We start from the raw sequence: 26351 nt of genomic DNA, 5'->3' as shown, positions 1-26351 counted from the left end.
GGTACGTGACGCGGTGCCGTGGGCGGCCCCAAATGGCGGCGGGGGCGGGCCAAGATGGCGGCGGCCGCGCGGTACTTCTGCACGGCGGGACGCGGGCTCGAGCCGTTTTTGGCACGGGAGGTGCGCGCCCGGCTCGGCGCTACTGAGGTGAGGGCGGCGCTGCGTGCCAACAGCCCGGCCTGCGCGGGGAGACGGTGGGCTCAGTGCTGATAGAACGTGTGTGTCTGCTTGTTTCCGAAGGTGGAACACGTCTTAGGGAAGGTTTTCTTCACCGCCGCCGCGGAGCCGGCCGAGCTGAAGGAGCTCAAGTCGGGAGAGCGGCTGTTCCTGCTGCTGAAGAGGCGCGTCCCGCTGTCCGTGTGTAGAGATAAAGGTACCGCTCTGCTCGGCCCTTTCGGTGACTTTGTGGGATTAAAGGCGGGCTGAGGAACAGCGAGGAGATGTTCCCTTTATTCAAGAGTAAACGTGCGGTTTTGGGTCTGTGTACGTGTGTATAGAGCTGTCTGTGGCATGGGCTGCTGCCCCTCTGCATTCACACCTTGATGGCACTTAAACTGATCTCTGCCCACAGCTGTTCTCATGCCTTGAGAGAATGAGGGTCTGAGATTGAAGCGCTTACATAGAAACTGCCTTTTCTTCCAGGGAAAATGCTGCACGAGATCAAAAGGCTTCTCACCGAGGAACCTGAGTCCTGCCTGGATGTTATCGCTACGTGGAGAAAGCTTTGTAGTCACAAGGGGAAAAAGGATGATGTCTGTCAAGAAAACCCATTGCCTCGCAAGAGAAAACCAGAAGAGGAGATTAATATTGCATGTAAAAGACAGAAAGCAGGGCAAGAAAGAGAGGTTGTGTCTGAGGAATGTCAAGCAGGAGCTGGAGAGAACTGTGTGCTATCGGAGGAGAGCGATCAGGACTGCCAGGCTGACAGCAGGGCTGCTTTGGAAGGCCCTGCCAGGAGCAGCATGGAGAAACCTATTGGGAATGAGAAGCAGAACTTCAGTTTCAGAGTGTCGTGCCGTTGCAGTGGAGCAATTGCCAAGATACTCACTTCACAGGTAAGATAAAGTATCCGTGTCCTCAAAGGTTTGAGCAGAGGTGAAAGGAGACATGGTTTATTTGCAGTAACAAACTGATCTGGCCTTTTCCTGTCTCATTTCACAGAAGAAAAAAAGCCTTAAAACCTGCACTTACCTTAAGCAAGTGGAAATACCAGTGCTGTTGTTAACTTTAGGACATTGCTAACCTGTTTGTTTGTCAGACCTGTGATTCTTAACGAGGACTGATAGAGATGAGGCTGAGTAGTGGGGCAGGTGAATGAAGCCTGGTGGCCTGAGGAGCAAAGTGCAGGTAGCTCTCGGCTGCCTGGAGGGTGCTGCAAGGACAGGGGAGCTGAGCGCCTCCTAGTTGAGGTATTTTGGAGGGGTGCTGCTTGGACATTCAAAGATTGTGTTTCCCAGGAGAGTGGTGCAGCCCTGGGACGTGCTCTGGGCTGTGGGTCTCAGCCTTACAGGGCCCCAAACATCTCTTGAATGATGTAAAGACCTCTGGAGGTGCTTTCCATCCGGCGCTATTCTCAGCTGCACTGTATTTTCACAGTGAAAAAATAACAATGAAGGTAGCAGCAGTTTATTTAAGTTTCTCTTACCTGAAGATAGCAGCGGTTATCAGTAGATTCTTTTTTCTCTCCTGAAGTTGGTGCCTTGGGGAGATGGGCCATGTGAGGCTGCCAGCAGCAGCGTTTGCTTAAATTTGTGCCGTGTGTTTGAGCTCTTAGTCTGAAGGCAGAGCCTTCCAGGGGTGACAAAAGCATTAAAACTGAGAATTGCACTCACTCACAGGTGAGTTTCCCTTCAGGTGATCCAGTTGTCTAAAATACTTTGCGTGTGATCCGTGACCCTGAAATGACTACAGCTGTTGGCTTGGGCAGGACGTGAATTCCAGCTTTCCACCCTCCAGGTGTGCAGCAGCTCTGAGGTGCTGGCACATCTGTCAGTCTGTGCTGTTGTTCCTCTTCTGGTTTTCAAACAATTTGTCTTCTCTGAATAAAGAGGGGCTCTTTTCCCAGGTGCTCGTGCGGGTTGTGCAGCCAAGGCTGTGATCTATAGTTTCTATAAATCTCTTATTGTTATTGCCCATTCCTGGTCTTTCCCTTTGCAGGAGATTGGACGAGCAGTTGGCATAGCGCTGAGGAAGCAGTTTGGATGGCAGGCTGATCTGCGGGCCCCTGACCTGGAGGTAGGGCACTTGTCTGCTGGGCGGCCTGTTACTTCATTCACAATTGTCCCCCAAGTCCTTTATTATTTTTCCTCTGTTCCCTTTGCTTGCAGCACCACAGCCTCCTCCCATTTGTCTTTCTGCTGCTGAATTGGACTAGAAATCATCTTGTAGTGCTGAGCAGAGCTTTTCAGTGGCACTTTAGCTCCAGTCATAAGTACTGGAAAGGCTAATGTGGGTCTGCACTGACTAAGGGAGGATCCACACAAGGATCTGGCCCTCGTATAAACTGCTTGCTGATGGATTCCTGACAAAAGTCCTCTCCTGGATATTAAACAATCTTTGAAGTGGCCTTCAGTTTATCTTGTGTGATTATTTGCAATTAATCATCAATTGTATAAGCACGTATTTTTGCTCTTAAACTGGGACTGGAAATTCATGGAGTTGTCTCCTGTGCCTGTGTTGAAGCTATTACCATCTCAACTTGAGAGATTCTGGTTTTATTCTTTCTTTCAGATCTTTCTACATCTTAATGACGTTCACTCAGTTGTGGGGATTCCTCTTTTCAGGTAGGTTTTCTCATCACTACGTTTGTTCTGGCAGTATCAGAACAAGCATAATTTCTAAATGGGCCGACTGCCCTCTGTATTTATCTTTTGGATCAGTATTCTTCTGGTCCATCTGGAGTTTACCTGAGCACATAGGCCAGGCCTGGCAGTGAGCACGTGGCTAAAAGCAGACTGGTTTCTGTCTGTCTGCAGACCTGGGAAGTTCAGTTCTTTAAGTATTTCATCATACATGGCCTGTTTTGGGCAGCTGTACCTTTATCTTACATTGATTTTGGTGTTTGCAGGCTTCCGTTGGCAAACAGAGAGTACATCAAAACAGCAGGCCTGCGCTCAACTGTCGCCTGGGCCATGGCATCTCTGGCTGAAATAAATGTAAGTGAATGTCTGTGGCAAAGATGCAGAGCCCTGCATAAGGGTGGTTTGCTGCTTGGCAGGGCAGAAGCTGGAGTTCCAGAGCAGTGTGGTGATTTCCATGCCCCATGTGTTCATCCACATGGATAGAGGCTGCCTTAGTTGTGCTCAGAATGCACCATCACTGGGTGTTTAACCAGATACCTGCTCAATAATTCCAGGTCTTTTGAAGCACAGTGTTACTCCTTGTGCCGATATGTTTAAATGGCAAGAGTTTTTTTTCCACTGTTAGGTGTCAAAGGTAGTTTGGGGTTGTTTTTGCAAGGAAAAGAGAAGCTGCTGTGATCCACAGGTTCATTTGTAACCAGTATCTCTCTGCAGTCCAGTCATGAATTTTCCCTAGCTGTGATCTCAACACTGGATGCATTGTTTGGGCTAAAACTATTTGTGCTTACAAATATATCGGCTTACAAGCAAGTTCTGGCCTGACTTGTTATCTGCATTGGATTCAGTGAGACTGAGTATGAGGTCAGTCATCACTATGTGACTGAGTGAGCTTCGTATTGAGAGAGGAGTGTGTCTTGCTCGGAGTGTGACACCCCCTTTGTTTTTGTAGGTGGGCGCCTTTGTGCTGGACCCCATGTGTGGGCTGGGAACCATCCTGCTGGAAGCTGCCAAAGAGTGGCCTGTAAGTGTCTCACTCACAATAGTGAGGGTTTGAGCAAGAGTTCTCGTAGATGCACCAAGAAAAAAACCTGTACTGTAGTTATACCAATGCCCATCAGTGAAAACCTGGAACCAAAATCATCTTTACAGACAGTTGTCTAAGGCGTCTTAGTACAGACGTTCCTCCACAAGGGTGTAAAGCAAAGTCCTACATGCTGTACAGGTGGGTGCAGTGAGCTCTCTGCTGATGGTCTGCAGGGCTTCTGCTTGGCACCCGCAGCCTGTCTTTGAAGAATGCCTGTCCTGGGAATGGAGCTGTCAGTGTAACAGTACAGCAAATTGCCTAAAAGACTTTATTTTTCTGTTTTCTCTGAACAGGAAGCCTGTTACTGGGGTACGGATACAAGTGATTCACAATTAGAGGGTGCCAGTGTGAATATTAAGACTGCGGGCTTGGATGATAAGATTGAGTTGCTTAAAGCTTCTGTGAAAGGTATGTGTGTAGCTTTCAGAGCGAGGCTTTCAAAGAGCAAAGTCTTTTGTGGTTCGGTGTTTGTATAGTGCTCTTGAGATGGTCTGTAATAGAGCTATCTTTAAAAGTAAATAGTTGGCTGGTGACTGCATGGTTGTTTGTTCTGTGCCTCTCTGAAATTTGACAAGAATAAATTCAGAATAGAATAATTTTCAGACACAGGCAGTAACTGTCTTAATGGTAAATTCACAACCACAGAAAGGTCTCCAGCCAACTCTGGACAGGTTGACACGGAATTGCAGCAGGGTTTAGGTGGGAAAGGAATACTGGAGGTTTTTAGTTATGTCATCTGCTCGGAGCAGGGCTAACCCTAAAGCCATGTTCAAGTTGCTCACTCCATTCAGCCAAGTCCTGAGCATCCTGAAGACCCATGGTCTTCCCTTTCACCTGAAGGCCTATACTTTGGCCAACCCAGCCTGCTGTGTGAGTGGCTTTTCACCACCAGGGTGCACTGCTGCGTCACTGTCAAGAAAACTAAATTCCCCTGGGATGAGAAACTTTGATTCCATTAGAGCTTGTATCTTTTAAATATTTCCCTAAAGTGATTCTGGTTGTAATGTAATTACTGGGAGAAAGAGTGGAACATGTGGCTTTTTGCCATTAATACCTGCACATTTAAACATCTGTGTTTGAGCACTTGCAAGCTTAGCTCTTACTTTGCATTTTGCTTGTGACAATTCACTGTGTGTTGAGAAGCAGCAGTTAATTAGGAATGGTGCAGTGCCCTGTTAGGGAAGTCGTGCTGCTGAGGCAAATGTCTCATGAGTAACAGAGAACATTGAGAGCTGGGCTGTGCTCTCATGGATTTGTCTCCCCCCAGTCTGCATTAGGTTGGTAACTTTGTAGTGTTGTTTGTGAGGGAAAAAAGAGGAGGAGCTGTGAATCTAGTGGCATAACCCATGAAAGAGCTGGCAGAACCTTCTGTAAGGTGAATGAGGGCATGGCTGCTGTTCGTTTTGCAGGCAGTCAGATGTCAAGACCTACCTTTATTCTGCAGCGCTGCCGTTGCCTTCAGAAAGCTTTGATGCAGTGATTTCGGATATTCCATTTGGAAAGAAGTTCAAGATCACAAAAGACATACAGCTCCTACCAGATATTCTCCAGGAGATGGAGAGGTATGTGTGGCCTCTGGTGAGTCGTAATGATGGCTTGTGATCTTAAATCCAAAGCTAACAATGTTTGCTTTGTTTGAAACGCTCTCCAGTTCAGTAACTGGATCCCGTGCAGACTGTGAAAGCCTGAGTCCTTTACTTGTCCCTTAGAGGCTGCTGGGACTTGTCTTGCAAGCTGTGGAAGTGCTGATGGCAGTGCAGGCTAACAAGGAGTGAGATTGTTGTCTGAGCCATGATGGTATCGTGAGCGAGATGAAGGAGTAAAAGAGGGTAACTGAGCAAAATGTAAAGCATGGACAGGCAAATAAAGCAATAAGCATTTCTCAGTTGAGGCTTGTATAAAATCATATGCTTTCATTTTGGGTTCACAGTCAAGCTTCTACTGGCCTGCCCTGGCACAAAAGATCTCGGACTGGAAAACAGTGATAGGCATTTTCCTTTTTGGCACTGCAGTGAAATATCCAGCTAGCCAACTAGTCTCGTTTAGATGCTTCTTGTCGTATCTCACCCTGTCATCTTGTGGCAGAGTTAAATCAAGCTAATAACAAGTTGCTTCTAACGGGCAGTTGAAACTATCTGCCACCTAATTGAACTTTTTGGCTGAAAACAAGCATTTTCTTTAGGACTGTTCAGCAGATGTTGGTCTCACTCACACAATGCAGGAATGTGTTGGGAAGATGGTAAAGAAGGTGAGGTAGTTCCGCAGAATGGCAGGGTGGTCTTCTGTCAGCTAACACTGACTATCCCTGCTTTTACCCATGTTTCATGTTCTTCTGGTCTCATTTGCTCTGTTGGGTCACGCTAAGCAAAATACCTCCTTGGGAAGGTGGAGGTGAGGAAAGGACTGTTGCTGTCAGAGCCCTGCCAGTAAGACTGTCCAATGCACTTGCTGTGAGAAGCAGGGTAGCCTTTTTTCCCTTCTTTCAAAGCCAAGCATAGTGTTTCTTTTATGTACTAAGAAAAAATAAACTACAAACAGTGGTTAATTTCCCCGTTTCCTGTGTTTGACAGACTTGAAGGGTCAGTCAAGTACAGAAGGGACAGACCTAACGTTTTCAAAGGGAAAGGCCAGCTTCAGAATTGCTGTACCAGCCAGGAAAGCTCTCCCTCTTGCTGTAATGGGAAGCTGTTCCTTTGCAGGCCAGCGGAGGCTCAGGCTTTGCTCTTGCTTCTCATAATGAGACTCAATAATTGGAAGAATATGAAGAGCAAAGAAGCTGAGTCCCTCTTCCTTATTAACCAAATGGAAAGAACTCCTAAAGTCAGAAAGGTTTGTGAGTCAGTAGAGGGCCCGATTCTCCCATTCAGCTGAGGAATTTAAATTCCCTTGGCTTCACTCAGGAAGCATTATTTGCAGTTACACTTAATGTGTTTAGGTGTTTCGTTGAATGCAAATGATGTCTGAAGTATCACTGTTGTTGAATTTTAAATGAATCCAGGCAGGATAAACAACTAACCTTTATTATTTCCTGCAATTGCCAGAGTGCTTCGTGTCGGAGGGATTGTTGTGTTGCTGCTGAATCAAGATCTCCGTAAGCGCATGGATGGCATTGCCAAGACTGTTGAACATGAATCTCTTAATGCCATTTCTGATGGTGCAGGTGAAATGACCACTGTGGAAGCCTTGGATAATGATGGAAATTCATCCTCTTTGGGGGCTGGTGTTGAAGAACCTGCGCTCAGCTGTGGACAGATGTGTTTTGGGTCTCTGGTGCCAGATGGCATCTATGAAGTTAGTCTTGGAAAGACAGATGCTTTCATATACAAATACAGGAAGGTCTCTACTGCTGGCAATTAGTAGCTTTTGTGCATTGTGCCAGTGTTGAATTTGAATCCTGATAGACTTGAAAGCAGCATGGCAGTGAGCTGGTGTAACAGCTGGTCCAAACTCCGTGCCATTTGCTAGCTCACCTCAGGTTACTTGAGTGTACTATGCTGTTGCTTTTCTCACTTCAGCTTTTAGATGGAAGATTCCTATTTGTGTTTCAAATGTTTTTAATATAAACTGCTGTAACAAGATGGGAGTCTGCACATCCTCTCAATATCGGGATGAGCTCTTCATGAGAGAAAGATTTAAAATGCTGTACCACAAAAACATGGTAATACTACATGTAAATAGGTTTTCACCTCCATTAATATCCTTAGGAAGTGCTTCTTAAGAAATCTCCAGTTATTCTTGAGGACTGGGCTGAGAGCCTTACTTACGTGCCTTGCAGTCTTGTATTATTTTAAAGCTATCTTATGATGAATTTGAATTGTTACTATTCCGATATCATGCTGTGGAAAATAAATTATTTTTAGTATTAAATCCTTGTGGGGTTTGCATGTATCTAATAGGAATGCTTCAGCTTTTAGCTTGAAACTTATTTATATCAAGATTGTTTTTCCTTGCTTGATAACATTGCTCTAAGGGTGTAGCATAGAAGGCAGAAATGCTTGCAGAATGAATTAACAATTTGAGGTGACTTCTGTCTGCAAAGAAGCACGTAGATACTTTTGTTCTTCTTCTGAAAAGGGAGAGGTCTGAGTTTATGCAGTCTGTGCAATAGGGCTGCTGAGGGTGCACTTAGTCCCACTGTTGATGTCACTGATGAAGATGTTACAGAGCATTGGTCCCAGTACTGACCTATGAGGAGCACCACTTACCTCCATCTGATCCGGACACTGAGCCACTGACCGCCACTGTCTGGGTACAATATCATAGCCAGCTCCTTGCCCATCAAACAGTCCACCTGCCCTTGTCACAGGGAAGGCGAGCTCCAAAGCTGTGCTTAGCTCTGCTGCTGGTATATCCTGCCTTTGCTTCTTGGTGTCTTGATTCTTCCTGCTTCAATTTATTGATCAGTTGGTTTTAAGTCTCCTCTGTACAACTGTTGGCTAAATTCACCACTGACTTTTTTCTGCTGTCATTTAATGGATTATTATTGCATTAAGCATCAGTCTTTTGTTTTTCTCTTACTTCTCGCATCTCTTCCCAACTCTGTGCACACAGTGTGTGATGTTTTTACCTCCACTGTTCCTTTTTTTGTTCAGAGCCAATGCCTCTTGTGAAGCAGTCCTGCAGCCCCAGGAGTCCAGCCAGCTTTTTTTCCTGTACCCACCTATTGTGAAGCATTACTCTGGGTAATGGATGCATGGATGCCATGCACCGGGGCAACAGTGGCTTTCAGGTGATGGCAGAAGATTTGGATGAGTTTGGATGAGTTGTGACAGACACACCAACATAGCACAGAAGTATTTTAATTGTGGGGACTGGCACTGTCAGTTTGAGTGCTGTCTGGCAGATCAGAGTGGTGCTTTGATCTGTTCACTCACCTGTCACTTCCATTAAGCACTGGAAAGTGCTGTGCCGCTCCCTTCCAGCACTTGCCATTCCTTTGTTGCTGAGGTGGCGTTTTGCCCAGACAGAGAGGTTTTCTGGGGCTCTAACTTCCTGCTGCATTGCTTGTTGTGACTGCTTGGTGTAAGCACCGACCATCCTGTGATCCTCCTGGTTTATGAACACTTTCTGCTTTGCAAGAGAACACTTCCAAGTCATGACATTGTAGTTGTGTTTAGACAGAGGCAGATATACCTCAGAAGGAAGAGACCTTCCAGGGATGGAGTCAGTTCACCTTTTCTTGTAGGGCAGCTCAGGTGCTCAGAATGGAGATCTTGGTTATTCTAATGCAAAATGTACTGAATCTAACATTACACAAACCACCAAGGGAAAAGGGATAAAATCCTGTCTGGGATTCGTCTGGCAACAATGATTTTTTTCTTCATTTCTTTACTTACAGATCCTTGAAAATAGAAATAGTGCAAAATATTGCTGCAAAATGAAGTAATCACATTGACATTCTGAGATGCAGCAGAGTGCAAATGACAAAAGAAATGCCCTCATAATCCGATAACTTGCACCCAGCTTTGTTGATACAAGTTATCTTGGGTAGCACCCAGGTTATAATTACTGGTATTGGTGTTCTAGAGAATTACCCAATTGTGCTACACTGAGCTGTATCTGTGGTTGTGAATTGTTTCCAGTTAACTTCTTGGTTATTACTTCTAAAAATCAAGGATTTCCCTCTGTGACTTCAGTCACGCCTGCCCCTTCAAACTGAGCATGATAGCAAAAGCCTCTGTTCACCATCAGACTTCACCCACGTAGCAAAATCACACTGAGCAAAAGCTGCAGCTGTGATGCAGAATCCCCTCTGTAGGAGCAGAGCCCAGTGCGTGCTTCCATGGAGCCAGGAAAATAGTTTTGTGTGTGCTGTGTGTAACCTGATCTGAAGGTTACAGAGCAGGTAATCCACCTGGGTGGGTGGCCCTCAGCAGCCTCCCCCAGCACAGCTCTGCAGAGGGCGGCTGGGAGGTGAGTCTGTGCCCAGCTGTGTGCAGGCATCCATTGCCAGCCTTGGCTCACTCTCTATTAGGCATTTTTCATCAGGCGAGGATTTTCATTAAGCTGCTAGATTAGCAAGCCTTTCCTCAGCCCTATGCTTTCTAAACTTCTTAAAGGAAAATAATAATAATAAAAAGCCATGCCTGTGCATTACAGCTGCTCAAATCAAAATATTTCCTTTGGCACGAGAGAAAGTGTTGTGTGTAGCCTTCTGAGTTTGGATGGTTCAAGCTCACACTGGATTCTTGTTAGGGGACTTTAGCTCTCCCTCTGTAAACAGCCATTAATTTTACAGCTTTTTCTTGTTGTTTTTGGTGAAAGTGTTTCCCTTCCCTACCTCAGCATGAAGCATTCAATCCAACATCGAGGACTGCAGGCTCCAGCGTGGGACAGCTCTGCTCATGAGAAAAGATATTGCTTTGCACGTGATGGAGAGGGAGCGGTTGTTTTAGTCCCACGGTCCTGCTGCATGAGCCCTACAACACTGCTCAGTTGGGTTTTTTGTTTTGTTTCTTAATGACTGGTTATTCCACTTGTGCAAGTGAGCTGATTCACGCAAGGCCCAGTAACTGGAGATGAGAAGGTGTGCTCTGCTTACTGGCATCGCATGCTGCCTACTCAAGGGAGACATGGAGAAGCCTTCACGCGTGATTAGCTCACTAGAATGGCACATTACCATTACATGTCATGAGGAGCAGACCTGGCAGTGTGCTGGGTGAGGTTTCTTCTGCAAAGAAACTGGTTGCTGCCATGATGCACCTGCAGAGATCAGCTGCAGCCATGGCCTGGAAACGTGGTGATTCTTCTGAAGTCTGTTGCCACCAGAACAGCTGAGTGAACATCCCTTCCCTTGCAGGAGAAAGGGGAGAGATGCTTGTGCAGATCCTGTTGCCAAGTAGCCCCACCGTAGGAGCAACTCCATTCCAACAAGTGTCTGTCAGTTGGCAGTAATCCTCTCTAGGATCAAACCAATGAGACTGCTGCATATGGATGCTTTTGTAGCTGTGCTGTGAACCTCCCAGCTTTACGTGAGCTATGTGATCATACAGCTTCAGCCACGTAAGATTCATAATGTAGGTGCAGTGTGGATTTATGCAAGCGCACCATGATAGACTTTGTTCTCTATTTCATCTTTGAGTTTAAATTTAAAATAACTTGGATGGACATAAATGCTCCAGTTTCTGAAAGCTGGGGAGTTTCCATGCAGATGGGTTTTGCCATAACTGCTCCTGACATCACCTCCTGAAACATCTGCTGCTGGATGTCCTCCAAAGATGCTGGAATGCAAGTTTCCAGCCTATGGTCTGCTAACTCCTGCAGGGGCAAGGGGAAAGGCAACCTTTGGATGCAAGCTAGCATCTCATTCCTGCCTTGTTAGGTAGGAAATGGACAGGGTGAGCTGTGCTGATCACTTAGGGAGCAGGTGACATTTGTACTGCTGGATTGTCTTTGATAACATCCTGCCACTGGCACCCTGCTCCTTGACATGACACCACAGTGGTGACTGCTTTACAATGAGGTAAATGGCCATTGTAGTCAAGGCAAGCAGTGCAGAGGGTCCCATCCTGCATAGGTGCAGCTCCTTGAGCTTGCTCTGGTGAGGCGGTGCTTTCCTCTAAGCTCTGGTTCTTCAGCTGCAGATTCACACCTTTAGATTGACAGAGGAAGCAGGCAAGGAGGAATCTGTGTCTTCAGGCTGCCAGTGGCAGCCAGACAGATGGGCTGTGAGCACAGTGAGCCTGGAACTAACGCTGCCTCCAGCCTCATATGCTCTGTGGCTTTGGGACGTGCTGAGAGCAGCTTTTAAGGGGACAAACGAGGGCGCAGCCGCCGCCATGTTGCAGGGCACCCGCCCCGTCCCTCACGATGTCACCGGGCCTCGCGCCTCCATCGCCTCACGCGGAGCTGCTCCGCCGCGCATGCGCCAACACCACACACCCGCCGCTCCCCGCGCATGCTCGGCTCTCCGGGGCGGGGCGGCACGCATGCGCGTTGTGTGGTGGCAGCGCCATGTTGCCGGAGCGGGGCAGGGGGTGGCGGTGATCGCTGCGGCCGGGCGCCCTGCCCTCCCGTCCCGTCAGTGGCCGTGCCCTGTGCCCTCCCCTACCGGGGCCGCGGCCGAGCGGGGCTTTCCCGGCACCATGAGCGGTGCTGGCGGCCGGGTGTGTGACCTGTCCCGCCGCAACCCCCAGGAGGACTTCGAGCTCATCCAGCGCATCGGCAGCGGCACCTACGGCGACGTCTACAAGGTACGGGCCCGACGGTGCTTCGGCGCGGTTCGGCCCGACCCGGCGTGTGGCCGGCGCTCGGGACCGGCCTCGGAACCTGCGGCCGTGTGTGCTGGGCCCCGGGGCGGCTCCGCGTTCGGACCTTCCGTCGGGTTCCGGAGCTGCGTCCCGGCGCTGCGGGTGCCGGTTCGGTCGCGTTGCCCCGGGCTGCCGCGCTCCGGGCCCGGTGCGGGCGGCACCTGTGTGTGTCTGTGCGAGCGGCACCGCAGCTTGTCTGCTTAGCGACATCGGCTGTGGTTGGCAGCGCTGTGCCACAGCACTCCGAACTATCTGCGATGGGACGTTCGGTCGCTTCAAAGTAGCGCTGACGTTACCTCTGCCTTGAAGTGAATGTCCCAGGGGTGACGTCTTGTTTGGGTAGAGCAGTGTTTAGTCCAGGCTGATCTCACTTCAGGATCTCAATCCTCGTGTACCTACCTACCTTCTTAGTGCAGTAGCCCCCAGCTGGGTTAATTGCTCCACTGAAAAGGGTTATTGTGTTGCCTTGCCGGTTTGGAGCATTAGTGTGCTGTGCTGATAGCTCTCCAATCCTGTTTGTTTCACAGCAAACAGCCCCTTGATGTTTAGTGCAGTTTGAACCTGGCCTGATGCCTGCACTCCCTTATTGGGTTTGCTCAGTGCTCTGTGTGTGACCGACAGATGTGAATTCTGTCTTCTTTATCTACAGTATCATTCTAAGGATGTTTGGTGGCCCTGCCAGGCAGGGGGGTTGGAACTACGTGATCCTTGAGGTCCCTTCCAACCCGGGTCATTCTGTGATTCTGTGATGTTACTGCCGAGCATGGGTTGAATATTTCCCTTTGCACTATCACTGTGTGAGGGAGGCCTGCTAGTTTCTGTTGAATTTGTCATAGTTTTCTTGGTGATTATCATATTTACATTGCTGTCACCTTTGGTTCACTGCTTGCTTAGCAGTCAGCGTTCAGCGCCGCTTGTAACTTTTTGTCTCCGAATGGATTTGTCTGTGTTTCACGTTCCTTGTGACAGCTGAGATGGAAGGTGGTGTATCGGAACAAGGATACGTTGGGCTGAGTTTCAAAGTATTTATTTCTTGTTGACAAAAGTGAGATAAACACTTTCTTACTTTACAGCCAGGTTGTGGACAGCGTAGGGAAAATGAGTCATGCTTTTCTCTGGGAGGATTATTGCCTGTGTCATTTCAAGGCAAGGTGTTGCCCAGGGTGCCTTCAAAGAGGAACGTGAAATTAGTCTGAGAATCATAATAAGGCATGGTTAGTTCTAATGTCACAAGGAGGAAGTAATATACCCATGTGTGTCATCCACGTGTGAGCTTACTAGGCCTTTATTCTTTATTTGTGAGGGGGTTTAATATTAAAGCCTCTTTGATTTGCTTTGTCTTGTTTTCTGTGAACCCTGTGGTCAGTGAAGCAGTTGAGTGGAGCTGAGGTTACGGATGTGAACACGTTGTTCACTGGGGGGTGGGATTTCAGCGGGTCTGATCCAAGTTCTGGGTGTGCTCAGATGACCTCAAACCGTTCTTTGAAAACTTCATTTTTGCCCCTTTTAGCCGCGCAGGGAGGTGTTTTATTGCAGTAACGAGAGGATGGTCTCCTAATGTTGTTATTCGTTCTGTATGCTGACCTTTCTGTAACCTGCTTTCCTGGCAGAGTTTGGAGGAGCTGAAAGCGGAGCAGGCTGGCATCCACTTCCTAGGCTCTTCTTCATTGGAAATGCGTGGGCCTACTGTTAGACAGGTGGAGCACTTTAAATAACAAAACAGGTAGAGTCTCTGCTCTGAACATCTTAGCATTTATATGAGCCAGTGGCATGGAATAAACTAATGAGTTTGTAGTAAGAAAAGTAATGGGTGGTGTTTTCATGAGATGAGCTCTTTGTCAGATATGCATAGTCAACGTTATCTCTTCCAAACAAAGTTTATTGCAGGAGATGAAGCTGGATCTAGTTTTATCTCATTCTTCGTTATTAGGATGTCCCGGGGATATAAATGCTGACATAATGCTGTCTTCTGTGAGGGTCTGAAAGGTACCTAACAGGCTTAACAAATAACAGCCCAGTGAAAATATGTTGCCATGATAGGTGAAGCAATATCACAAAGCTCTCATTATCCATTTAGATACAATGGAGGATTTGTAATTGATTCCCTTGTGCAGTGATGTCTCCTGGCAGGATTGGTGAAGTCAATTGATGGCAAAATCAAGTTACTACCTTCATAGCCCGGCTGATGCTTCTGTAACGAAACACAGATGATCTTCTAATAGTGTTTTCTTGGAGCTAAGTCATCTCCTGTTTTGCATATCGTCTTCTCACTTGTCTGATTGTATATGTCTTAGTAAATGTACCTGTCAACTAACTTAGTCTCTAAACCGGACTATGTGAAGCTGAGAGCAGAACTGCTTGTCTGGCTGCAGTTGTGTGTCAGCAAAATTCTTATCGTCACCTTCTGTTTCTGTTGAAGTTTCTCATCTGTAACAAGACCTGTGTGAAAGGACTAAGGCCTGTTCTGCTGTCACACAGTCAGTTCTGAATTTTGCTGCCAGGAATTGGCTTTCATTGCATGGCACAGTCAGCATAGCGTAGAAGAGGGGTTGTGTCTTTTTCACAACCAAAACAGCATTACCCCATCCTGCTTCCTCGTGGGAAATAATTGTCAGGAGTGAAATGAGGCAACTGCTTAATTACTTTATTTTGTCTCTGATTTTCAGAAAGACTTTTTTTTTGTCTTTTGGTATGAAATCAACCATCTGATCAGCCCTGTACCCGAGTTCTGTTTGGTTTTGGGTTACAACTTCCACATGGGATGTTCTAATGACCGTCTTAATAATTAACATCCTAGTGTTGTGGTTTTCCTTTTCACATCCATACTATCACCTTTGGTTCTGTTGCTAACTGTGTATAGATTTGACATATATTCAGAGGTGATTGTAGGTCCATTTTGTTTGTGATGAAAGTTAATTATATGAACAGCGTACCTTAAAAAAATCATTGTGGTTTAATACGCATTGGGCTTATTTGCCATCGTTCAGGTTGTTCATCTACTGTGGGTGGACCCTGCCAAAGATTTTCAGCATCTTAGAAGAAGACCCTTCTTTCCCTTCTACTGAAAGTCATGTTTATGATCATCAGACTGGACTGTTGTTTCTGCAGAGCTACTGCTTGTGTCAGGTCTACTTCATCCCTGTTCTTTTTGTTTGCTTGACATCTTATTTGAGAATAGAAAAAGGCTGTTTTGTCTGCTCTCCTCTCCTTTGGTTTGGCTGTTGTTTTCATTGAGGAAAGTCATATTTAACACCTCAGCTGTTTGAGACCGAAACACTCAGATTCTGTTTCAGTCTTTGGCTTCTGACAGCACTGCCATGTTTTGCTGGAGAACACAACCAGAACAGATAAACCCGAAGAGTCTTCCTTTTTGCACAGTCATAGGCAGGATTCATTTCTCTTCTTTGCTTCTCATTCCTGGGGGGTTCCAGCAAGCCATCCATTCCTTAGGAGCTGAGAAGATGAAGGGATACTTAAACAGTGCCTTTTACCTGTGTGCTTTTGATGCACGTTTTAGTCTTCTTATGTACCTTATAGTTGCTCAAGCTCCTTTCGAAGGATGAAGATCCTTTTTGAAGGATCTTTATTTCAGGATCTCTTTGACAACCCGGATGTTGCTTAACAAAGTGTTGCTTTCTAAAACTGTAGCCCTGTCAGGCTTTGGTGCGGTGCCTCCTACCAGAACATGGAATGTCGTTTATTTTTACCAGAATTCTTAGTAGTTCAGTTCAGGTTAATTACAGCTGCGACTTCCTCCTAAGCTGTTAGATCAGGTCAGCGCATTTTACTATTGCCTGAGAGCCAGGGGATTCCCTGCCCTATTCCTAGCTTTAGTCCCTGCTCTCATTGCTTATCTTGCATCAGCTCTGGAGCTCAGCCTGCTGCCCGAGCCAATGCACTTAGCCTGGCAGAAAAGGAACCAAAAAAGGAGGCAGGTGGATTGCTGCGTGCTGAGCGTGGGCTCAGCTCCTGGCTTTGAGAGGGCTGCAAGCAAGGGGCTTGGGAAGCATGTGGGAAGCTCTGTAGGCAGAGCTGAACTGGGTCTTTCTGCGCTGTGGACGAGTTATCCTAGGAAGTAGCGACTTGTTTAGAAACTGCTTGTCCATGTCTTGGTCAGCAGTTCATGTGTGAAGTAGTTGAAACTAGAAGCACGCTGTAATTACTGCCTTAGACTTTGCTTCTTGGCCCAGTTTCTCTTGTAGCACTGTAGGCTCAATGTTACCAGCCTCCATTGAAGGACAAATGGAAAACTGGCAAGTGATTTACCTCCTCGGACCCTGTTTTTTATGGCTGTATTGCACAGGCCTCTCCCTGTTGTATGTATATTGCTGAGGCATGCGGTAGGTGCAGTACTGAGTATGAGCATTCCTCTTCCTTTGCAGACACATCCCATGCACATCTGCTTGTCTTCTGCTTGGCTAAGCAGAGCTCACACACAGCCCATCTGACTGCTGTGCTATTCCACTGCTCCTCCATCCTCTATTTTGAAGTAATAAGGTCCTTCCAATTGTGAGCCGTTTTTGGTTAACAGAATTTTGTATAATGCAATAACAGCAACAAAGTCTTTTCTATATTTATAGTGAGTGGCAGTTTGTTCAGGTAACGTTTTGATCTGCCTGCTGTCTGCACAGAGGTGTTGGTAATGATTCCTGTTTGAACAGTCAGTGCTTCTCCAGCTTGACTTAAGTTGTTAGGGTGTTTTTTTGTCCTCATCCACTGGTTAGGGTGAGGAACTCTGTATGGCTTTCTGGAGCAGACCGTAAGGGCTGTATACATTTAATGGCATGTATGTGGACCAATAACGCCATCTTTGCTTCTGGAAAACCCATGCGATGTTTTCTTGTTGACATAGTTCACTTCTTTGACGGGCAGGTGAGTTGTCCACCCATTTTGATTTCCAGACAGATGACATTGTGGTAAAGATGGCAAAGGAGGGCTTGTGTTTTGTGGAATCTGTGTTTGCAGGACCTGGTAGAAACACTGATGGGAGGCAAAGCTGCTGTTGTGTGCCATTGCGTCATCCTCATGAGGGCTAGGAGATGGCCCCCAAAAACATGCAGCTTTTTGACAGAGACCACGAGTCTTTGAAATTGTTGATTGCTTCTTTTGACTCAAGGCACTTGTTTGGAATGGCTCTTCAGCCAGCCATGCCTTGTTTCTTCTCTAATTTCAAAACCTGTACGTAATGGGCAACTTGACAGTGATTATGGTAAATGAAAGCGTGAGGCAGTGTCCTCAACATACCGAAGTGTTGTGTAGTGTGCACACAAACCTTCTCCCAGGAGGGTTTGGAGCTGGCTGCCATTTTCAGGGTGTTAATACAGTTTGAAGTGCTTTGTGTTTTGTGGTATTTCGTTTGTGTGAGGTTGGGCTGGGAGAGTTGTTTTCTGACAGATGTCTCCAAAGTGATTTGATGAGATCTAGGAATACTTGTTGGGGTACCTTGTCCTCATTCTATGCGAGGAGCCCTTGTACCTCTGTAGGCAGGATGCTCATACATTCAGTGTTAATAAACCAAACGGAATAGGATACAAACTGCTACATTACTTAGGTTGCCCATTTCAAGTCACAGTGTCTTAAGGAATTGTTCCTGCCCTGAAGCAGCTGGCAGATCTCAATTTCCAGCCATCACAGTGATACCTCATTGATTGTCTTGCTAGCTGTTCCAAAACACGTCTTCTAGGACTAACAAGACTCACAGGTGATCTTATCTCTTCATTAAAGCATAATTAATCTTTCCTATTAATCTCAGAGGTTAAATGTATACCGACTTTCAGTTCATGAACATCTGGCCTCAGTTTCTTCCTATGAAAGTAGGTGTTTGGGAAAAGCAGTAAGGAACAGAAATAATACTTCAGCAATGCCACTTTCTCTCATGGGTTGCCTTCGTTCTCTGTTAGGGATGAAAGGAACTGGTATTTTTGCTATTTTTAGTGTCTGTAGCATCTGTGTTGCTGCTGCAAAGCGATGATTGGAGATGCCGCTGCCATCAGAGGAGTGTGCAAATAATGGCTTGTGGGGAAAGGGCTGCCAGGCTGATTTTCTCATTACTTTTTTTTTAAACTCTGCTGTCTGACTTCTGTAGGGTTCTCATTGATCTCAGGATATATTCATAAGCATCTGCCTCCAAAGTATTTACAAATGTCTGTTCCCAGCATCACAGAAAAGCACTGCCACAATAAGAAACAAGAGGTCTGAGGTCAGCTGTGCAAGGGACTACCTGGGTAGACCTCTAAACACAGGAATGCATGCTGTGTTTATTTCCAGACTGGCTATTTGTCATAGCATTTTGATTTGGCTTGCTTCTTTTCAATCGGTTATAGCAATGGGAAAGCTGTCAGCCAGCTCTCCAGCTGCTGTTGGGTCAGTGCCTCACAGCACTTGATGCGTCTCATGGCTTTGTAGAACAGCACTGCAGTCCAGCGTTTGCTTTCTTTTTTAAAAGTCAGTTTTAAAGTTAATCTAAGAAGGGGAATCTCGCTAATAACCACAAGCCTCTGAGCTGCTAAGTGACTTAAGACCAAGATGATTAACAAGTTAAAGGTGGTGGCCTCTCTGTGTCATTATGTAATTCTTCCACAGATCTGGCGCTTTTTTGCCTTCAGAGTGGACAGGGGGAAAAAGGAAAAGCACAACAGGGCTGGTGTTCTGGGTCCGTGTAGGTCACAAAGTGGCATTTGGTGCAGCCAGTGACTGTCCTGTGCGATGCAGCGCTGGGTACTGACACTGCCCTTTGGAGAGGGGAGGCAGGAGCTGAGCGTCCTTCACAGCAATCAGGATTTTTGTTAATTATGTTTCTTCTTGATGGCTTTTTAAATATTTAGTGACCTTGTTCACTTGGTTGTGGAACTACTGTGTGTGGAAGGGAAAGGCTATTTTAATTCTTTCGAAATCATTCATTTGCTCACTTGTCTTCTCTGCAGCCTTACAGGGAGAAAGCTGTCATTGAGTGCAGGGATCAAGGGGCAGGCGGTAGCTACAGCAGCAGAACATGTTGCATCTCTCTCTTGGGAGTCTCAGGAGTAGTTGCACACTGCAGGGGTAGGAGCACGTGATGCTCCCTGGGCCCTGCTTGTCTGCCTTGAGATCTGTCCGTAGTATAATTACTTTTCAAGCAATAGTTCAGTGGCCAACTTGTTGGAATTTAACAGGGAAGTACAGCACAGTCAAGGACTTGCATAACTTGGGGCTGTTGTGTGCCAGCACAGAACTTCCTGAGCACGCTTGCAGTTTCAGAGCTCTGCTGGGAAGGATTAAGGTTGTGGCTGATGAAAAACTTAATGTGAGTCAGTGGTGTGTGCCTGCAGCCCTGGAAGGCCAATGGTATCCTGGTATCCAGTCAGAAGAGGGGTGGCCAGCAGAATAGGAGGGGATTATCCCCCTCTACTCTGCCCTCATGAGGCCCCATTGGTAGTGCTGCATCCAGGTCTGAGGGCCCCCGGCACAGAAAAAAGGTGGAGCTGTCAGAGAGGGTCCAGAGGGTGACCCTAGGGCTGGAGTACCTCCCCTATGAAGACAGGCTGGGCTTGTTCAGCCTGGAAAATAGAAGGCTGTGGACGGGTCTCATTGTGACCTTTCAGTATTTAAAGGGAGTTTATAAACGTGAGGGAAATCAACTTTTTAGACAGGTAGATTGTGGTAGGACAAGGGGGAATGGTTTTGAACTAAAAGAAGGGAGATTTAGATTAGACGCTGGGGGGAAGTTCTTCACTGAGAGAGTGGTGAGGTGCTGGTACAGGCTGCCTGGACAGGCTGTGGATGCCCGTTGCCTGAAGGTGTTTAAGGCCAGGTTGGATGGGGCTCTGGGCAGCCTGATCTATTGGCTGACAACCCTGCATGTGCCCAGGGGGGCGCTGAAACCTGATGATCCTTAGGATCTTTCCAACCCAAGCCATTCTGTGATACAAGTTTGCTGCTTGATGTGTTTGTGACCATTTGCTTGGTCATTAGAAAAGAAACCCAGTATGAGAGGATCTGCTGGAGGAATACTACCTACAGGTTTGTATTGGAGAAGAACGTGCTAGCTCCAGAGTTCTCTGGTTCAGTCATCAAGCACAGGCAGGGATTATTTTAAGCTTATCTAATGGAAGTATATGCTGTAAGCTCAGTGAAAAATGAATGCATGCTGTATTTGCAAGTCCAATCTCACATTCAACATAAATATGCAAGACATTTTAATTTATTGGCTCCTTCTGTGGCTGTTCTGCTTCAAAATAACCCCAACAAATGATTTCATTGTTTTAGACCCTTGTGCTTCTCAGTTGCGCTTTGATTCTGCATTGTTAGAGAATCTCAAGCGGAGGGCACCGAATTGATTGCTGTGTTGTGCTCTCTAAATACTGATTCTTGTTGTTTGTTTTTTTTTTATAGGCTAGAAATGTCAACACGGGTGAGCTTGCAGCAATCAAAGTAATAAAATTAGAACCAGGTAAGTGATGCTGTAGGTCACTGAGTCAAAATATTTGCATGTTTGAAATACATTTTTATAAAATCAATAGAGTTTAGTATTGAAAAAGGGATCATCGCTGTTTAACTACAGGAGAAAATGCGCTATTTCAAAAACTAGCATACACAGCAAACAAGATGTGAGAGGAAAAATCATTGTTAGAGCATGGTTGAAGGAAAGCTGATTAGAGTTTCAGTGGGAGTTGGGCTTTTTGGATTTAAGTACTGTATTCTCAACTCATGTGCTGTGAAAGTTTGCACAGAACAAAATCAGTGAGGAAGACAGAAAATTCCTCTGGAGAACCTGAGAGGGAGAAATAATAAGAAGGGAAGGTGAAATAATAGGTGAGCATCAGTTGTTGTTACATTGTGAATTGAGTAAATTTCCTGCAGTTCTCTGGCAAACTCTGATTAAAGCTTTATTATGTATGATAAAATTTTTGCTTGAACCATGATGATGTTGTTATCTTATGAGGGCATATGCCTGCATTTCTATTGCAAGCCTGTAAGTGCTATTCTGTTGATATGGATAGACACGTTGAACATGCATATGGTAATTTGGGAAGTAAAATGACCAGCCTTTTGTTTGACTCTTTGACTGTTGGTGTTCCGTCTCAGGGTTAGTGTTGAAGTGGGTGATGGTACACTTTAAATATTACCTGGTTCTCTGTTTACAGAGCTTGCAGCTGAGGGCTAAAAGAGTTACTGCTTTCTTCCTTTTTTTTGTGTCATCGATTCAGGTGGTGATTAGAAATGTTGTCTGTGTATGTTTGAAAATATAAATTCAAGACATGACAGTATGTTACAAAGTAGTTCTAAAAGCATATGTTCATCATGCATCGTGCACTCTGATGATTGTGTCAAGTTCTGCTGCTTTAGCTCCTTAGAACAGCTTCCATCACTGGGGTACATGGCTGTGTGTAGCACAGATTTACTGCAGCCAGCTGTGTATCCCTGTGGAGCCATAAGGCTAAAGCAGGGAAGGAGAGTTGCATAGTGAAGAAAGAAGGCAAGGCAATGTCAACCTTTCATGTAGTGCAGTTTTTCACTTAGCTGACTCTTTCCACTCTTTCAGAAGTATGAAGTGGTTTGTTACATGGAGTGGGACTCGCTGAATTACTCTGCACTTTATCTGAACAGCAGGCAGCCTGAGGATGCGCTGCTGCTGAAGGAGCTTGCTCTTGTGCTATGCTGGCAGGGATATGTTTGGCATCTTGCAGCTGAATCAAGTGTTTTTGGCAGCCTGTGGTCACTGAGAGGAGTACGAAAAAATGAGCTTTAGTTTGCTTGGTGAGCTCAGCTTTTCATAATTGCTTCTAGTTGGAGTAGAGGGTTGACTCAGCTTCGTGAAGTGTCCACGTTCCAGAAGTGCAGTACTGGCTTACTTGCTCAGTTTTGGGTACAGTGTGAAAATTAAGGGCTGATTATGTTTGGTGCTTACTGTGCTTTAATATTTTGGATGCAAATGAAAGTACCCTTAAAGTGCTGTAGGAATCACAGAATCATAGAGGTTGGAAGGGAGCTCTGGAGATCATCTTGTCCCAACCTCCTGCGAAAGCAGGTTTCCCAGCATAGGTTACACAGGAGCTGTATCCCTTCATGGAGATGCCTGCTTTATGTTAAAATAATTTCTTCTTTGCTCTTCAGCGTTTGCTTGGAGTATTTGGCTGAAGGGAGAGCCAGGATACAGCAAGCTACCAGTAATAAGAATTGCTTATGAGGTTACCTTGCAGTTTCGAATTTGCTTTTAATAAACAAAACACACATGGATATCAGATTTGAGGTACCAAGCTGTTAGATGACCAGTGCGTTAATGTATGGGAGAAACCTAACCTGTATTTACTTGGAAAATAGGTTGGCCAGTTCTGCTGGAGTTGATTGCTACATTCAAAACGTAGCAACTGCTGTATCCAATAAGTGATTTGGGGTTGTGACAAAAACAGTGTGATTTTGGGTTGTGGTAAGTAGAAGCATATTGTCTATATCAAGCTGTTTAGCCAACGGCTTTAGCTCCAATTTAAAAAACCCTCTAATTTTAGAGTTCTGCTGAAGTGTCCTATAGCAGTAGAGAGTTTGAATTTCATGTTTCTTGAGTTTGCTTCATGTGTCTCTTAACCATTTGGCTTCGTGAACGACTTTTATTTTAGAGCTTCGGGCTTATTTTAGGTATAAGACCTTGCAGCCAGTAAGAATGAGTTGTTTTTTGTATCGTGCGTTTCTAGTAGCTAAGCAAACTTCAGAAGAAATCCTTCAGAGACAGCATGCCAGAGTAGCTATAATTCGCTATGGCTCAAGAGGTTTCAAGGGAGTGCTGCTGAAATGCAAAGGATCGTTTGATGTGTCTCTCAGAAATAAAAAAGCTGTCAGATGTATTATTGGCACTGACTTGCATTTGATTTGTTTTCGCCTTCTCTAACTTACTTACAAAATCCCAGCGTAACACCACTGAAACAAAAACATCTCTGGAAAATAGAGTTCAGGGTGTTCCATTTTGCATACATCTCAATGTATGCATCTGGTAAGGATCTTTCATAGAAAGGCAGGTGCATCCCAACTACCAAGTAGTAAAGCATCTGTCAGTGTTTTATCTGTACATAAGTTATGTACAGTCCATAAGTTTGTGTGCTTGCCGAGTTTACAAAGCAGTTGCTGCCGCGGATTATTGAGTGTTTTTTTTGTTCAGGAAGATGATGGGATGTGTGTTGGACACACAGCCAAAAATAGCAAAGTTTTGTCATGTTTGAGGAACCTGGAGTGTTGGCAGGGCATATACAGATGGACACAGTGGGGCCTCAGGGAAAACAGAGCGGAGAGAGATATGACACTTCTCTGAAGAGGTATCCACAGATGTGAAGTCTGTCTGGCCCAGATTGAGACTTGTTATTTGTAAGAATATTGTTACTTATTGCTGACGAGCACTGATTTACAGTTGTTTTCTGTGCATGTGAAACTGGCAGATAATTAATTTTAATTCTTCAAAATGCTTTTTTTGTAAACATGTACTGAATGTCTGGTTGGGATGCGGATATGGGCCAGGCCAATGATAATATTCATTCTTCTTTTCAGGGGAAGATTTTGCTGTTGTGCAGCAGGAAATCATTATGATGAAAGACTGTAAACATCCAAACATTGTTGCTTATTTTGGCAGCTATCTCAGGTACGGTTTGTTTCTTCTGCTTGCTTAAAAATGCCTCAATATTGAGTTGAAAAGAATACGTCCATGGGTGCCATAGGCAAAACACAGTTTTGCTATCTCCTTGTTTGCTTTTTTTCCCTTTTTCTGTAAAATCTGGTCACCTTGCTGCAGTCTCTTTCTAGAAATAATGTTTCTCATCAAGTCTTTCAATGTCTGTAGTTGAATCTGTCTCAGTGATATGCCTGTTAAATTTGCAGAACTTTAGAAAGCATAAATATTGCATAATACAGAGTTTTTGGCAATACTGTGACTTAATTGCTCTTGTCACGTACAATTGTTTGTGAGAACTTGAAATTGAGAGTTATGGGGAAATAACAAACCACAGTCCTTGAGTTCCTTTTTGTTTTGTTTTTGTTTTCACCTCACCTAAGAATACTGGTGCTGTAATGCTTTGTAATGGAGAGACTTCTGCTCGCTTTTGGGTATTCACATGTCTTTTATCTGGGACAATACAGATAGGACACTATAGCACTGTATACTGTCCAGGTTTGTAGTGGGAGGATACTGGATTGAGGTATTTGTGTGCATAGTGGTCTTTAGCAGCTCCAGCTGAAGTTTTCCATGGTATCCATCTGCTGCAGATAAAAGATTTTCAGCACTATTAGCCAAGTACTTCAGAGAACATACAGGTGTTTGCACATGAATAATCAGCCTGTGAAAATGTTTGAAATTGCCATCTCTGAAGAAGGAAGTTGGCTTCTGTATTTGGTGTGCACCTTTTCTATTTAAATCTAAAATACTACATTTCTTTTACCTTAATTCCAGATCTGTTAGGGCTTGCAAAAGCCCAATTACTATTCTCCCTACAGCTGGCAGGCTTGGTGCATGTTTGCAGTACTGCAGAGGAGCTGAAATTGCGCTCCCTGGCTCACTCAGCCCTGGTGAGGCGTTCCCTGTCTTGCTCCAAGCGATCCAGGATGGAAGGAATGTTGAAGCAGAGAGCATGGAGTGCTCCCTTGAGCTGGTGGTGAACTTGGCGCTGGGTGCCTGTGTGGCTGCAGCTGGCCAAGCTGAGCCTGCCAGCCCTGGGAGGCAGCACTGGAAAGGAGGCAAGGCCCTGGCAGCAAATGCTGAAGGAGTGGTTGTGTGCCCAGTGATGAGTCCAGAGGTATTCTAAGGAATTTATTCTCCCTCCATCCTGAATGCTCACTGAAACCATGTGTTATCAGTGGTGGGGATTCATTGCCTTGTACTCTGTCTTAGTATGTCGTTAGCTGTTTGATGAATAGAAGCATGGCACTCTCACAAGTCAACAAGATTTGTGTCATTATATATATATATGCTATAGTCATTTCAAAGGGCCGTAGTGGAAAACCTGCTTCACTGACATAGGTTAGTGTGCATTGAAGATGTGTCCAAGAGGAGAATGAATTTTCAGAGTAAGGTGAAATATGCTGAAAGAACAAAGAGGAGAGCAGACAATCAGTGATCAACAGATCAACAGACATCATCTGCACTGTGTGCTGGTTGAAGCGAGGAGTTGTGTGAGTTGTGTTACCATGAGCATGTGGTTATGTACTGCTTGTATTCTGAGGCACACAAAGGGAGCAAAGTCTGATTATAAAATCAACGAGGCGTGCTGTTCTGGCATCCCATACCTCAGAGGGTGCTTGTCTTAGCAGCCTGAATGCTTCAATGCCAAGCTGCTCTGTGAGCTGCGTAACACACAGGTTTGTGCAAATGTGTGTACAGATGGACTGTGTTCATGTAGGGACTTGGTTCTCCAGGCCTCCACTGCGAGTGTCTGTGCTTCAGTTGGGACTGTGTAAGGTTAACTTGAAGGTCACTTACATTCCATGCAGTGCTGGCAGGCTTTTTCCTGTGCATGAATAATCAAGTGTTAATACTGATACGTACCCTGAAGTCACATTAAAGATTATTTGTATTGAGAATTTGCAGAGTTGTAAGCTGATGCCAAGCAGACTAACAGCTTGTCTGGTGGCAAGGTTGGCAGTGGATCTTGTGACCACTTTAGGAGAGCATTTGGAAGCTCAGTGTTACAGTGACTAAGCTTTTTGAATTAAAATTGCATGGTCTAAAAGTTGTGTGGTTGGGACCAGATACTGTCTGGCTCTCCAGTTGTACCTCCTTTATCCTATTTGCAGCCTCAGAGCCGACTGTTCTTTGGCAGGAGAGCACTTTCTTGTATGTTAAGATGCCCTCTTCCACATGGGATGCCTTTCTATGTGTTGTTGACATTTTTCTTAATGTGAGATATTAACCTTGCATGCTCCCTGAACAAGCAAGTCATTGTTATAAACCTGTAAGGAACACAGATTTTACAAGAAAGAAGTAATTGAATGGGAAGGAGGAGGGCTTACGCTCTGTAGTGCTGTTGGAGTTACCTTGAGTTGTTTTTCTAATGCTTGAACTTGTGACAAGAATGTGCCTGTTCCACTCGTGGCTGTTTCTAGAGGTGAGGTTGTTTGCTTTGTGGAGGCACTGACACGTGCATCCAGCTGCCTTTTACCAGCTGTGTTGTCTAACCAGTCACAGTCGGAACGGATTACTGAGGATAACTGGTAGAACACTGTTTGATGACTTCTTGAGGTTTCCTGTGAAAATAGACCACAAAC

At 45.5% G+C, this 26351-nt stretch overlaps 2 protein-coding genes across 25 annotated transcripts in view; both read left to right on the top strand.

Annotated features, from left to right (window-relative positions):
• The first annotated feature begins 34 nt into the window (after positions 1-34).
• Positions 35-7752, top strand: THUMPD2 (THUMP domain 2 tRNA and snRNA guanosine methyltransferase). 6 transcript variants are annotated; one of them, XR_004306611.2, is made up of 10 exons: positions 35-147; positions 241-373; positions 643-1055; positions 2158-2235; positions 2731-2783; positions 3068-3155; positions 3751-3822; positions 4179-4293; positions 5295-5447; positions 6927-7752. XR_004306611.2 is itself a non-coding variant. In XM_015856994.3 (10 exons), the coding sequence occupies exons 1-10, from the start codon at positions 55-57 to the stop codon at positions 7240-7242; spliced, it is 1479 nt and encodes a 492-aa protein (XP_015712480.2). In that variant the 5' UTR covers positions 35-54; the 3' UTR covers positions 7243-7752. The 6 variants fall into 6 exon arrangements, 4 of the variants coding, with proteins under 4 accessions (XP_015712480.2, XP_085399017.1, XP_032299461.2 ...); XR_014944520.1 differs by lacking the exon at positions 6927-7752 and adding an exon at positions 5595-5715; XM_015856994.3 differs by having other exon boundaries at positions 5330-5447.
• Positions 7753-11817: 4065 nt separating this feature from the next.
• Positions 11818-26351, top strand: part of MAP4K3 (mitogen-activated protein kinase kinase kinase kinase 3) — a 71440-nt gene continuing 56906 nt past the window's right edge. For all 19 annotated transcript variants that reach the window (XM_085542885.1, XM_085542884.1, XM_015856989.2 and 16 more), the window contains exons 1-3: positions 11818-12077; positions 20505-20562; positions 23646-23736. Coding sequence is in view for 17 of the 19 variants with exons in the window: in XM_015856989.2 (XP_015712475.2) it covers positions 11970-12077; positions 20505-20562; positions 23646-23736 (257 nt within the window). In the remaining 2 variants the exon portion in view is untranslated. The remainder of the gene's footprint in view (positions 12078-20504; positions 20563-23645; positions 23737-26351) is intronic.

Source organism: Coturnix japonica, chromosome 3 (genome assembly GCF_054131305.1).
Source record: "Coturnix japonica strain WE chromosome 3, WE-NBRP24, whole genome shotgun sequence".
Taxonomy (NCBI): Eukaryota; Metazoa; Chordata; class Aves; order Galliformes; family Phasianidae; genus Coturnix; species Coturnix japonica.
The sequence above is the reverse complement of the archived record's forward strand: the minus strand, read 5'-3'. Positions and strand labels throughout refer to the sequence as shown.

Coding starts and splice junctions, on each gene's coding strand:
- THUMPD2 (XM_015856994.3), top strand. CDS start 55: ATGGCGGCGGCCGCGCGGTACTTCTGCACGGCGGGACGCGGGCTCGAG. Junction 148..240: donor CCCGGCTCGGCGCTACTGAG/GTGAGGGCGGCG, acceptor TTGTTTCCGAAG/GTGGAACACGTCTTAGGGAA. Junction 4,294..5,329: donor GCTTAAAGCTTCTGTGAAAG/GTATGTGTGTAG, acceptor TTTATTCTGCAG/CGCTGCCGTTGCCTTCAGAA.